This window comes from Sceloporus undulatus, chromosome 8 (genome assembly GCF_019175285.1).
Source record: "Sceloporus undulatus isolate JIND9_A2432 ecotype Alabama chromosome 8, SceUnd_v1.1, whole genome shotgun sequence".
In the NCBI taxonomy this organism is placed as follows: Eukaryota; Metazoa; Chordata; class Lepidosauria; order Squamata; family Phrynosomatidae; genus Sceloporus; species Sceloporus undulatus.
In genome coordinates this window covers 4,890,920-4,904,125 of record NC_056529.1, presented here as the reverse complement: position 1 = coordinate 4,904,125, position 13,206 = coordinate 4,890,920, and the positions used below count along the sequence as shown (strand labels likewise).

General features: G+C 41.9%; 1 protein-coding gene across 3 annotated transcripts in view; it reads left to right on the top strand.

Annotated features, from left to right (window-relative positions):
- Positions 1 to 3,053: 3,053 nt before the first annotated feature.
- Positions 3,054 to 13,206, top strand: part of LOC121937511 (c-Maf inducing protein) — a 117,231-nt gene continuing 107,078 nt past the window's right edge. Inside the window, exons 1-2 of one of the 3 annotated variants that reach the window (XM_042480749.1) lie at positions 3,054 to 3,529; positions 4,444 to 5,022. In XM_042480749.1, coding sequence (XP_042336683.1) covers positions 4,717 to 5,022 — 306 coding nt within the window. In that variant the 5' untranslated portion in view covers positions 3,054 to 3,529; positions 4,444 to 4,716. Of the gene's footprint in view, positions 5,023 to 8,276; positions 8,316 to 13,206 lie in introns of those variants that run through there. The other 2 variants (XM_042480748.1, XM_042480751.1) reach the window with 2 other exon arrangements.

Sequence of the window (13,206 nt, the reverse complement as noted above, 5' to 3'; positions counted from 1 at the left end):
TATTTGGGCAGCCCCCACAAAAACTTGGGTGCATTCGAAATACATGTGTACAACAAAGATTCAGCCTGGATTTTTTGGGTAAGATGCCACAATATAGTACAATTGTGCAGAGCATATAGAATCCTCTAAAGGTGGCTTCTGTGTGTAGAAGTTTGCTTGGGCAGCCATTATAGGGACTCCATCTGCTGCCTGCCTTTATCTAGCTGTGATAAGATGGCAGAGAAAATGACTTCCAAGAAAGGAGGAAGGAAGAAAGTAGAACGTAAGCGCAGCAATCTGTGCATAGATATTAGAAAAAGACATGGGAAATGTTGGAGGGTTGGAGAACGGCCAAACGATAGAGGTAACTGAACCGAACGTTGAGTTTCGATCAACTGCAACTGGACTTGTAGGTGTCTGGAGAGACTTCGCTCCATGCATCTGATGAAGTAGGTTCAGTCTCCATAAGCTTATGCTGCAAATTTCTTTCTCTCAGTCTCAGATGTGCTACAAGGTCCCTTCGCGCACTGATCCAGCAGCTATGTCTTTGGTGCATTCATAGACTGAGAAGAAAAGAGTTTGGAGGCTGCTCCTGGGCTCTAGAAATCCCTTACAAAGGAAGTTAAGCTTTGTTAAAGGAGGTAGGAACTCTTGTCGTTCACTGAGATGTTTTCTACACTTGTTAGTACCATATTTAAGCAACAACAAAGTCTAAAGCTTACGCTAAAGAGACGATGGTGTTAATAGAGTTGGGGTAATAACTCACTTTCCAGCATTGCAGTGCGCTCATGTTTAGAGGAAGAGCAGTGGTCAGAAGGTGCACCACAGATGCAGCCAGCTTGCTACTGACTTCCCATAGCTTTCTTCCACAAAGCATTGCAACATGGCCCTGACGCAAAAGCGAAGCCAAGCAACCCGAGGCTAGGTCATGCTCTCCTGGTGCAAATGCAGTGAGAAAAATCTGCGATGAGATCCATTGGTTGAAATAAGCCGGCTATCATGCCCAGGCAAAGAGGAGATAACTTGAGCCTAGGTTGTTCCAAGAACTGAGTGAGCCTCTGAGTCACTTGGAAAGATGGAGCAAAAAGAGATACTTGACGGATGGAAACATGCTGAGATTTATTTCTGTACAAACAGATGCAAATTATCCGGCTATGAAGGAGTCGGGGAAGCCAAGCATGGAAGCGAATCTCGTCATATTTCACTTTGTTCATCGTTATCATCACTATCTTCAGTAAAAAGCAAAGTGCTTTGAGCCATAAATGGCCAAGAAGGTTGTCCCAATTGACAATAAAATGTTTAATTCTTCAGGGATAGAGACTGTGGCCGTGTTCTAGAAGAGTTTATTGCTGACGTTTCGCCAGCATCTGTGGCTGGGACTGAGTTCGAGTCAATGTAGACAGAAGTGCACTGACTCTGGACTAAACAATAAACACAGTTGGCTTTCTAGCTGAAATATTTCCAGTTCAAAATGGGATTATTTTTGTCATTGCCTATGAAAACAGTTTCCCAGAAAAGCCTCTTTTAGAGTGACGAATGCCCCATTCCTCTTGATTTTGGTCTCTGTCACCTGCTATGGAAATGGCCTCACTACACCTTTGGAATACATCCCTGATAAAAATCACATTTTAGTCCTATCTTTGTAGCATGGAGATAATCACTAAAACTGAAATGGAGTTTACTGATCCGGTCAACAGATCTTACCAGAGAATGAATTCAAATTGATATTCACATTGGCCCTATAGCAAACCCAATAAGATCCCAAATCCACCAAATAGCGATACCTTTATGGGGCCAACCAAAATGCACAACATACATGTTGCAAGCTTTCGAAGCTCCACTGAGAAAACATTGAAGATGTTAGTCATAGGCTATTAATAACAACAATAATAATATAGGATGCTTAATTATCACCTTCTATTATTGTTGTTGTTGTTGTTGTTATTGGGTGCCTTCCTGTTCCCTTCCAAAGCACTAGCCCTCACTGATTATCACCATTATCACCATTATCACCATTATCACCATTATTATTATTATTATTATTATTATTATTATTATTATTATTATTATTTCATGCTGCTTAATTATTACTCCTATTTATAATAATAATAATAATAATAATAAATATAGGATGCTTAATTACCGCCCCTATTATAATTACTATTACTGTTATTATTTTGCTACCTCCCTCTTACCTTCCAAAGCATTAGCCCTCACTGATTATTACCCCTATTATTATTATTATTATTATTAATTTAGGCTGCATATATATATATATTAAATAGGGGTGATAATTAAGCAGCCTATATTAATGATAATAATAATAGCAATAACAGGCTGCTTAATTATCACCCCTAAATAATAATAATAATAATAATAATAATAATAATAATAATAATTTAGGCTGTTTAATTATCACTCCATATTTTTTATTATTATTATTATTATTATTATTATTATTACCACTCCCTAATTTTATATATATACAGTGTGTGTGTGTGTGTATATATATATATATATATATATATTAAAAATAGGGTTTTAAATAATGAAGCAGCCTAAATTAATGACAATAAATAATAATAACAACAACAATTTAGACTGCTTCATTATCACCCCCTATTTATTATTATTATTAATAATAATATAGGATGCTTAATAATAATAATATTTATTAATCACCCCATTATTATTATTACTATTCTGATTTGTCTGCCTCCATGTTCTCTTCCAAAGCATTAGTCCTCACTGAGTATCACCCCTAATAATAATAATATAGGATGCTTAATTATCACCCCTATTATTATTATTATTATTATTATTATTGATATTATTAAATGATTTGTCTGCCTCCCTCTTCCCTTCCAAAGCAGTCTCCTTGACAGAGGAGGACCCTTTGCAACATCCCTCCATCCTTCCCTTTGTGCCCCATCCCTTCCTCCTTTAAAAGAGAGAGAGAGAGAGAGAGCCCTGCAAAGCTTGCATTGACGTCAGAGGCAGGCCCCACGTGACCCCCAGCAGCCAATCCGGAAACTCCATTGCAACAATCTTGCCTCTCTCTTTCTTCTTCTTCTTCTTCTTTCCTGGGAAGAGGAGCAGCTGGAGCAGCAGCAGAAGGAGCAGCAGCAGAGACACGCGTCTGCACCGCCTTCAGACGTGCACCAAGAGAGGGAAGGAGGAGGAGGAGGGGAGAGCCTCCTGGGCTTGCCTTGGCTTTTCCCCTCCCTTTCCCCTTTCCCTTTCCCTCCTTCTTCTTCCCCTTTTTTTGCATTTTGGAACAAAGTCTCAACCTAAAAAAGGAGGCATATCCTTCCCCACTCCCTTTGCAGCAGCAGCAGCAACAGCATCTGGATCTTCCTTTTTCAATTTGAATTTTTTTGCATATATATATATATATATGGACCATTATGGATTTGGGAAGCTGAGCCCCTCTTTGCATTTTTTCCCCTTCCTTTTTTTTTTTGCTCCCCCAAATTTTAGGAAACAAAAGGAGACCCAAGGAACCAGCAGCAAGAAAAGCCTCCTGAAATCTTCATCATAAGGAGTCCTGGTTATTATTATTATTATTATTATTACTATTATTATTATTTGTCAATTGCTTCCTTTCCTTCTCTTTCTTTTTTTGGGGTGTATTTCTATATGTGTGTGTGTATATATATATATATATATATGGATTTGGGGAGATTGCTTCCCCTTTTGCCTTTTCCTTGCAAAGACTTCCTCCATTTAATTTTTAATTAATGTTGTATTTTTCCTGCATGCAAGGAGAAAATTTTGTATGTTTTGATTTTTTGGGGTGCAAAAGAAGAAGGGAATATATATATATAGAGAGAGAAAGAGATTTTTTCCCCTTCCAACAAGCCAACCAGTAAAGGATCCTGGTTTCCATAGACAGATTTTATTTTCCCAGTAACCAATCAGGGATCCCAGTCTCCATAGGGAATTTTTCTCCAGTCCAACCAGTAAGGGATCCTGCTCTCCAGAGACAGAGATATTGGTTTCTATAGCCGGAGAAACTTTCCCAAGCCAACCAGTCAGGGACCTTGGCCTCCAGAGACAGACAGACAGACAGACAGACAGACAGACACACACACACACACACACACACACACATATATATATATATATATATTCCCCCAAGCCAACCAGTCAAGGATCCTGCTCTTCACAGACTAGAGATTTCCTCCCAAAGTCAGGGATCCTGGTCTCTATAGACAAGATATATATATATATATATATATATATATATATATTCTAAGCCAACCAGTCAGGGATCCTGGTCTCCATAGACAAGAATTTTCTTTCCCAAGACAACCAAGCAGGGATCCCAGTCTCCATAGACAATTGTTTTCCCGAAGCCAACCAGTCAGGGATCGTACTCTCCATAGTGATTTTTTCCTCCAGTCCAACCAGTCAGGGATCCCGATCTCTACAGACAAGACTTTTCTTTCCAATCCAAATCAGTTTGGGATCCCGGTCTCCGCAGAATATTTCTTCTCCAGTCCAACCAGTCAGGGATCCTGGTCTCCAGAGACAAGACTTTTCTTTCCAGTCCAACCAGTCAAGGATCTTGATCTCCGCAGAATGTTTTCCTCCTGAGCCGACCAGTGAGGGACCCTGGTCTCCACGGTCAAGACTTTTCTTTCCAAGCCAAACCAGTCAGGGATCCTACTAGTCTCCATAGGATTTTGTTTTCCTCCCAGTCCAACCAGTCAAGGACCCTGTTGCCCACCAGTGATGGATTTCAAGAGCAATTCGGGCGGCGGAGGGGGCGACCCCCGCCAGATCGAGGAGAGCAAGCCCCTTTTGGGGGAGATGTCCATCCCGTCGGAAGGGCCCAAGGTGCCGGGGGCCGTGGCGCTCTGCCGCCGGGGGGTCCACTGCCCTGGGATGCGCTACAAGCTCCTCCAGGAGGGCGACATCCAGGTCTGCGTCGTCCGGCACCCACGCACTTTCCTCAGCAAGATCCTCACCTCCAAGTTCCTCCGACGCTGGGAGCCCCACCATCTGACCCTGGCCGACCACAGCCTCGCTTCTGCCACGGTGAGTCCGCACCACTGCTAGGATCACCGGACTGGTCCTTTCCGGGCCTCATTCCCACTACCTTTTAAACCAGATCGCAATTCAGTTTGAACCGATTCAAACGGCCCTGGTTCCCACTTAAATCGTTTCGCTGAAGCAGTTCGGCAAGGGGGGCCATGCGCCAGATCCATTTAACCCGCAGCTGATTTTTCCTGGATCTTTTTCACCAAACCGGTTCAACGCAAGTGCGAACCGCAAGCGGATCGGAATCAATTCAAATTTGCTGGAGCCGAATCGTGTTGAATCGATTCATTTGTGAATGCGAACCACAAGTGGGTTATTTTGATGACAGAAAATGTGATCAGAGCAAATGTAGTGTAAACCACGATCTGATGTCGAATTGATCCATCGACTCGGATCACACACCAATTTATCTGTCAGTGGGAATGAGGCCCTGGGGTCATTTATGCTCTTGTTGGGTACCTTCGGGTCCTTTCCGACTCTTGACCCTGTGGAGGGTCTTCTTGGCCACTTTCTTCAGAGGGGTCCTTTTGGCTTTGCTTTCCTCTGAAGCTGAGAGAGTGTGTCTTGGCCACTTTCTATGGCTAAGAAGGATAGGGATTAATTAATCCTTTCTAAATACTTTGTTGCATATCTACAAGTTATTCCTGCATTACAACAACCCTGTTAGGGGTTTTCTAGGCCAGTTGCTTCACAGGAAGTGTGGTTTGGCCTTCCTCTGAGGCTGAGATAGTGTGACTTGGCCCCAAGTGGATTTTCATGGCTGGGCAGGATAGGGATGAATTCAGAGCTTTCCCTTCCTAAATTCATTGTTGCATACCTGCAAGTTATCCCTCCTTTATGACAACCCTATTATGGGGAGGGGTCAAATTGCGTTAATTCAACAGTGTAGATGCACCCAGAAGAAGGAGTCTGTTGCAGAAACTCACAAATGCACAACACCAAGACTGCATCCGTACTGCAGAAATAATCCGGTTTGACACCACTTTAACTGCCATGGCCTGGTGCTGTGGAATTCTGGGAACTGTGGTTTGTTGTGGCACCACAGAATTACATAGGATTGAGCAATGGCGGTTAAAATGGGGCCAATCTGGATTATTTCTGAAGTGCGGGTGCAGCCTTGGGGTTGTGCGTTTGTGAGTTTCTGTGAATATGAATTGGTGGTGCATGATAATATTTTCTTTTGGAGGGGAAAGGGTTTAATTTTCCTTTTGAAATAATCTTCCTCTGCTTTGACGAAGGACTGTGGATGTGGGATTTAAAGAGAGAAATGTAAAAGCAAAATGCATCCTGCATTGTATTGTATTGTGTTTGCTATGCAAAGCGCTGAGCAAACTTTACAGTGCTCTATAAATAAATGTTAATAATAATATTAATATTGCAGGAAGTGGAGGAGAATCACACCTTTTGGCTTGGGCTGCATTGACACTGCAGGATTAATCCGGTGTGACACCGCTTTAACTGCCAGGGTTCCATGCTATGGAATTCTGGGAATTGTTGTTTGTTGTGGAGTCACACCGGATCATTCCTGCAGTGTGGATGCAGCTTACGAGTAAATAAAATGGAGAGCTTTTAACGACAACAGCAACAACAACAGTGATAGTAATGATAATACAGTGGGCCCTTGGTGTCCATTGGGGAAACCCCCTCCCATAGATACCAAAATCCAGGGATGCTCAATTCCTATTAAATACAATGGCACAGTAAAATGATGTCCCTTCTATAAAATGGCAAAATCAAGGTTTGCTTTTTGGAATTCATATACAGTCAGCCCTCCGTTTTTGCAGAGGATCTGTTCTGGACCCCTCCGTGAAAATGGAGACTCATTGATATTCAAGCTCCATAGGCATGAATGGGGTGCATGCCCACGAGTGTGTGCAGGGTGTGCGCCACAGTGGCGCACCCCATTGAAATTAATGGAGGTCGCCTCTCTGAAGATCTCAAGTCTGTGAGAATGGAGAGGCGACTGTATTTTTAAAATATCTTTGGTCCATGGACGGTTGGATCTGTGGATAAAGGATCCATGGATATGGAGGGTAACAAAAATACAGCTCAGCTCTGGGGTCACATTTATTTAGAGCATGGTGTAGTGGTATAGAAAGGATGCTAGGAGTGGAATCGACACTCAGAAAGGAGGGTGATCTTGGGTAAGTCACATTCTCTCAGCCTCAAAAGAAAAGCAAAGACAAACCCCTCTGAAGAAATTCTGCAAGAAAACACAGTGATGGAGTCGCCATAAGTCATAAATGACCTGAAAGCACCCAACAACAGCAATATCCTGGATAAGTAAAATGAAAGGTCTGGAGATCTCTCTTGGCCCAGGAGATGGAGAGGAACAGAATTTGAAGAACCTTTTCCGAAACCTATAAGATCTTGTCTTTAGCCAAAAGAATATCCATGGGATGCTTGGAGCAGAAAATCATTGAGTGTCTTTCTTCCTACACTTCCGGCATCAATTATTATATCCTTCCAAAGAAGCTTTTGGGTTGATAATGAGAAATCTATCAGTCTGTAGTTGTGCAAATTTAGTAATTTGTTGCTCGATTATTGACTTGTTCATATTTGCAGAGAGGCTTTGAATCTGGTTTTCATGGAGAAATTGGCTTTTGGGAAGGGATTTGAAAGGAATGACATTGCATGACAGATTTTGTATGGGGTTTGAAATATATGTTTGTGAAACTAGGTGCTGCAGCAGTTCTGTTTTTAATATCTTAACGTTTGTTTTTAACTGTACTGGAAAAGGTCAAGTGGCGGGAGGGGGGAAATAGCAAAAGACAACTTTGTGGAAATGTGGGATCCGTTTACATCCCACGTTCCAGACTTAAGAGTGGGATTGTGGGATGCTTTGAGCCGCAGTTCTCAGAGAAAGGCAGGATGCACATCAAATGAATGCATAGAAAATACTGAGTTGGGTAGGCCAAGGGTCTGAGTCAGTATAAAGTCAACTTATAGCCAAGTATATACAGTACTTGTTTAATGGTGTCACAGCATTGTAAAGCATTGCATTTTTATTTATTTGAATTTCTTACTGAAATCTGGCTGTGGGATGCTTTGAGTCTCAGTGCTCAGAAAAATGCAGGATGCAGATCAAATGGATGCATATTAAATACTGAGTTGCGTAGGTCAAGGGTCTGAGTCAGTATAAAGCAGCTTCCAATTGCAGAAAGGCTGTTGGAAGAATACAGATCTTGCCTGTAGAAAGTCTCAGTTGCTGAAACTCGAAGGCTAATATCAATATCAATCACAGTAGACAGCACCGGTCTAGAAAAATGAACGGTTCGGCTTGTTCCAAGGTAGAAGCCTTCATTCTTTAATTTAAGAAATCCTCAAATTTAAGGCATACTGGAGGCTGTTCAGTTCTGTTAGGATCCAAGGTAGTTTTGCCACTGGTTTAGGAGGCTATGGCTTGTGCTTTTCCAATGGAGCTGTTTTTTGTAACGCTGTTGTCAGTGTGGCATATATAAATCATGGCACTACATAGTTTCCTGATCTGCTTTATTGTTGTGGCTGTTCTTTCTCATAATACCAAGAGGCTTGGAAAAAAGGTCACACACAGCACACGTGTGGGATGTTCCATTCCTCTGCAAGGGCAAATTAATAATAATAATAATAATAATAATAATAGACTTTGTAACCATGAGCTGCTGCTGTTTCTGTTTTGTTTTTGTTTCAGTGCCGGATGTCTCAATAGAACAAGGTAATGTTTGCAAACTTTGGTCTCGGAGATAACTGCTTGCAGAGGGACATACCTTCATTTCTCCCTCTGGGTTAACTGAAGTTTTGTAAAGTGAATACACAGGAGGCTAGACATTGGTTTATTTGTAAAGGACGAATTACAGTCTGCATCTGAAGTTGCGTATCAAACTAATAAACACTAACCTATAGCAACATTTAAAAAAAATATGTGTGTGTGTTGCAATTTGTAGATTTTATTTTGCTATACAGTACTGTATGTGGTTCACCTCTTCCCCTTTTTGTGCTCACAATTCCATGAAGCCAGGCTGAGAAAGAATGGTTAGCATTAAGTAGTCTAATGTATTTCAGTGTATGGTTCAGTAAGGACTCGAACCTGGTTCCTCCATGTCTCATTGTACCCTTTAAGTCTGGACCTTGCTACCAAAGTATTCCTTGTATACCTAAATCTGAACCTCAAGTTTCACTTACTTCATGGACAGCAACAGACATTTTCCACCCAAGGCACTTATTCTTTTAAAGAGTCTTGCAGATTGCCCTTAGGAAAATATTTTCAAGCCTGCTTTAAAATAAGAGGAGGAGATGGAGCTATCTGGGATTGAATTCGGGGCCTTCTGCACGCCAAGTATGACTTCTACTGTACTTTGGCTTCTGTATACAAAATATGACCTATACTACAGAGCTGCGGTTGTCTTCTAGAGCCATGGATGTCTCTGGATGAACTCAGGATTTTGTGAAAGACAGCCAGCTGAAGGCTGGTTTCTTTGCGCCAGGCCACCACTTGATGGACTTCAAACCTTGAAGATGAAAAATTGTATGTATGTACAGTATGTATGCCCCTTCAAGTCACCTCTTGACTTATGGTGACCCCATAAATTTCATAGGGTTACCTTAGGCAAGAAAGGCTCGGAGGTGGTTTGGCCAGTTCCTTCCTCTGAAACGAAGCCCACAGCATTGGTAGTAGACATTGGTAGTCTACTGTTAGAGACTACTAACCAGGGCTGACCTTGCGTAGCTTCCAAGATCAGACATGATCTGGTGCATTTAGGGTAGTTCGACCCTGTAGTTGGACATTAATTCTACCTTAAACATGATGGCTTTCAACAAAATTAGTACCTACATCCTACTGTGACTCTTCCTATTTTGAGCACTCAAAGGCTGATAAATCACCAGAAGTTGATACCTGTGTGGTATGAAGTAAGGGATGACTTCAATGAAAAGTATTGCTTGAGTCACCATTGGGTGATGATACATACTTTCCAACATGATACAGATTTAAACAAAAAAAGAACAGGTGTGTGTTTGTGACTGTGTATAGACACATAGGATGGATTAGTGGACTCCATCTGGTAATGCACATGGCTGGAAAGTCTGCATTGTTTGCTCTAGACTGCATTCATTTTCTCAGCAGTGATGCTATCCTTCAGTGGATTCAACAAAACAAGATAGTGATTGTTTTGTGTGTGTGGTGTGTGTGTGTTTGGGTAAAGATATTAAAGAAGACAATTGCAGTTTTCTTGCCTAAGTTGCCAACTGTTCAAAGCATACCTCAGCAGCAGCGGTGTGTGGAATGGCACGGTGTGTTGGCATTCAAGTGTTTGCATGGCAGTGGCAAAATGCTCTCACCCAGAGAGTTGATCGCTAGGGTTGAGAGCCAGTGTGATGTAGTGGTTGGAGTGTTGTTGTGTGCCTTCAGGTTGTTTCGGATTTATGGGAACCCTAAGGCGTTCTATTTATCATGGGGCTTTCTGGGACTGAGAGTGTGTGATTTCCATGGCCAAGTAGAGAACTGAGCCCGGACCTACAGAGCCATAGTTCAAACCACTGTTTCACACTAGTTCTCCTATACAAGGCTTACCTGATGTGCTTGTTTAAATTCTCATGTGCATCTTGTTAGTTTTGGATGAAATGTTTGCTGAAACATATTGAGCTGCTCTTATTTTTTTGTGGTGCAGAAACCTATGCTTAATTTCCTCATGTTATTTCTACCTCTGGTGCCACATTTTCTGTAACAAAAAAAAGGTCCTGCCCAAGGATGTATCTGTTTCCTTGACTGAGATATACCTGTACATTGAGAGCCTGGGAAAAAAGCATAGATAGGGTGAAAGTATGCTTTCGCTAGCAATAATCTGGAAGACCCTGTATCTGTGATTACTGAGGACATGACATGCTTTCGCAGTCACGGCAAAGTTATCCATTAACCTCCCCCAAGGAAGCAAAAAGTGGACATTGATACAGTGTTTTTAGTTTCACTTCTGCAGCGTTATGGGAAATGAAGCTCGGAGATAGCAGGGGAAGCTGGTGAAATCAGAGTAATACTACTCTACAATCCAAAAAGCAAACCTGGATTTTGCTATTTTATATAAAGGGCACCATTTTACTCTGCTGTTGTAATGAGTGGGACTTGAGCATCCATGGATTTGGGTATCCATGGGTTGCTGAGCCAAACTCCAGCGGATACCAAGGGCACACTGTATGTCTATTTGGTAGAAAATGTGACTGGTAAAATTTCACAGACACTTGTGATGTAGTGATTACAAATTTGATATCAGCTGCAAGTAAATACAGATTCAAAGTCTTGGCTAGCATAACCAATGGTGATGGGTTACTTGGAGTTACAGTCTCCAAACGTTTCAGTGGCACCAGTTGCCTATGCCTTTTCTACACCTTTGGTCCTTGTAGAAGAACATCTCCAGCGACTTTTTGGAAAGGCCGATCGGAAACAGACCTCCTCAAAACTGCATGAAAACACTTCCAGGAAGAAACCCTAAGAGCTGCAAGTGCAACTTGCTCTCAAAAGTATACAAATTCGGTCAGTTTAGCTACACGATGTCCTGTGTGAGCAACATTTAGAAATTCTGTTCTCCTCATTTGACGCAAGCATCCAGGCTGAGATTCGAAAGGGCTGTGATGGTTTACGCACCATCGTCTTGTGCGTCTGCCAAGATGGAGGGAGCAGAGATCCAGCTGCACCATCCAGAATTTGTCCCTTAAAGAGCATGAGCTCATTTGTTTGCTGTCTCTAGAAGCCAAGCACCAAGGATGGAGCATATTAGCTTGCTGAATCTGAGATACAAATAGATTGCCCAGGACCGTGTGAAGTAGACTAGAGTTTCTAGTAGTTTAAAGTATTAATTTGAGGAATTGTAGTGTTCACTGCCTTGTCATCCCTGCTGGGTTTGCAAATAATTTGGATTATTTGGGAGCAAGGGAACATAGCTCAGAGCATTGTGTACTGCATGTTGTTGTTGTTGATGACGATGATGAATCTCAGCAGGTATCTCCAGTTAAAAAGGTCAGAGTTACAACCACCTTTATAGTGCTGGTTCCCAAACTTTGGTCCCCCAGATGTGTGTGTGTGTGCGTGTGCGCATGAGTGTGTGCGCGCTGATGTTTGTTTTTACTGGAATCCAAAGATCCATCTACTAGCGTCTGATACAAAACATGAATTCTGAATCCAGGAATTGGCTTTGAATGCCAACTGAATGGGTGTGTTTTTTGTTTGTTTGTTTAAAACCACTTAATCCCAAAATAGAGATTGCAGACTGAGCATGGAAGTTAGAACTAGAGTAGAGCACACTCTCCAATATTTCACAGATGAAAATGGGACGTTTGTGCCCAAGACTGTGGTCAAGATGGCGAAAGTTATCCACAAGGAAGAACACAACAGTCAAGAGAAGCTGCAGCAGTCTGCTTTTGCCTGAACCTACTGGGAAAGGCAAGATTCTCCTCCTCTTTCTACTTTCAGTTGAGCGCAAACTACTTTTGCACCTTGAACTCTGTTTGCAACAACTGAAGTAAGCTGGGGACAAAAGTGGAAACTGGGAAGAAAAGAGAGAAACGGGGACTTTTAAAAAGCAGCTGAAAAGGTGAGATAGGAAGGATTAAATGGACAACGGAAAAGTATTTTAGAGTGCAGATCCATTCCAGGTTCAGCCTAAATGATCTACATTTCAGTAGTACAGCTGGCTCTCAGTATCCGATGATTCAAGCAGCCACGGCTTGAATATATTGTATAAATATATTAAATTCCAAAAAGCAAAGCTTGATTTCCCCCATTTTATATAAGGGACGCCATTTTACTATCCGTTGTATTCAATGGGACTTGAGCATCCGTGGATTTTGGTATCCATGGGGGGGTCCTGGAACCAAATCCTCGTAGATACCAAGGGCCCACTGTATATTTTAGGATTGAGGAGTCATTACTATTATTAAAACAATTGAGTATCAATAATCCTTACAAATCTACTGAAGATCATCTAGAGATCTACTACCTGTGCCTGGAGCATTGTCCGAGAGTCTGGTATGCGCGTATGTACAAGCTGTTACACAGGACAACAAAGTCTGACTAAATGGGAAAAGAGTGGCTGGTTCTCCTGTATTATTCACCGGTGGAATATTAGCTTTGTGTTTCGTTCTGTTCATATTACGACACTCGAACAGGTTAGTTTGCTTTCCTGGTTCAGTATACCCGCCCAGCACCCATAGCTG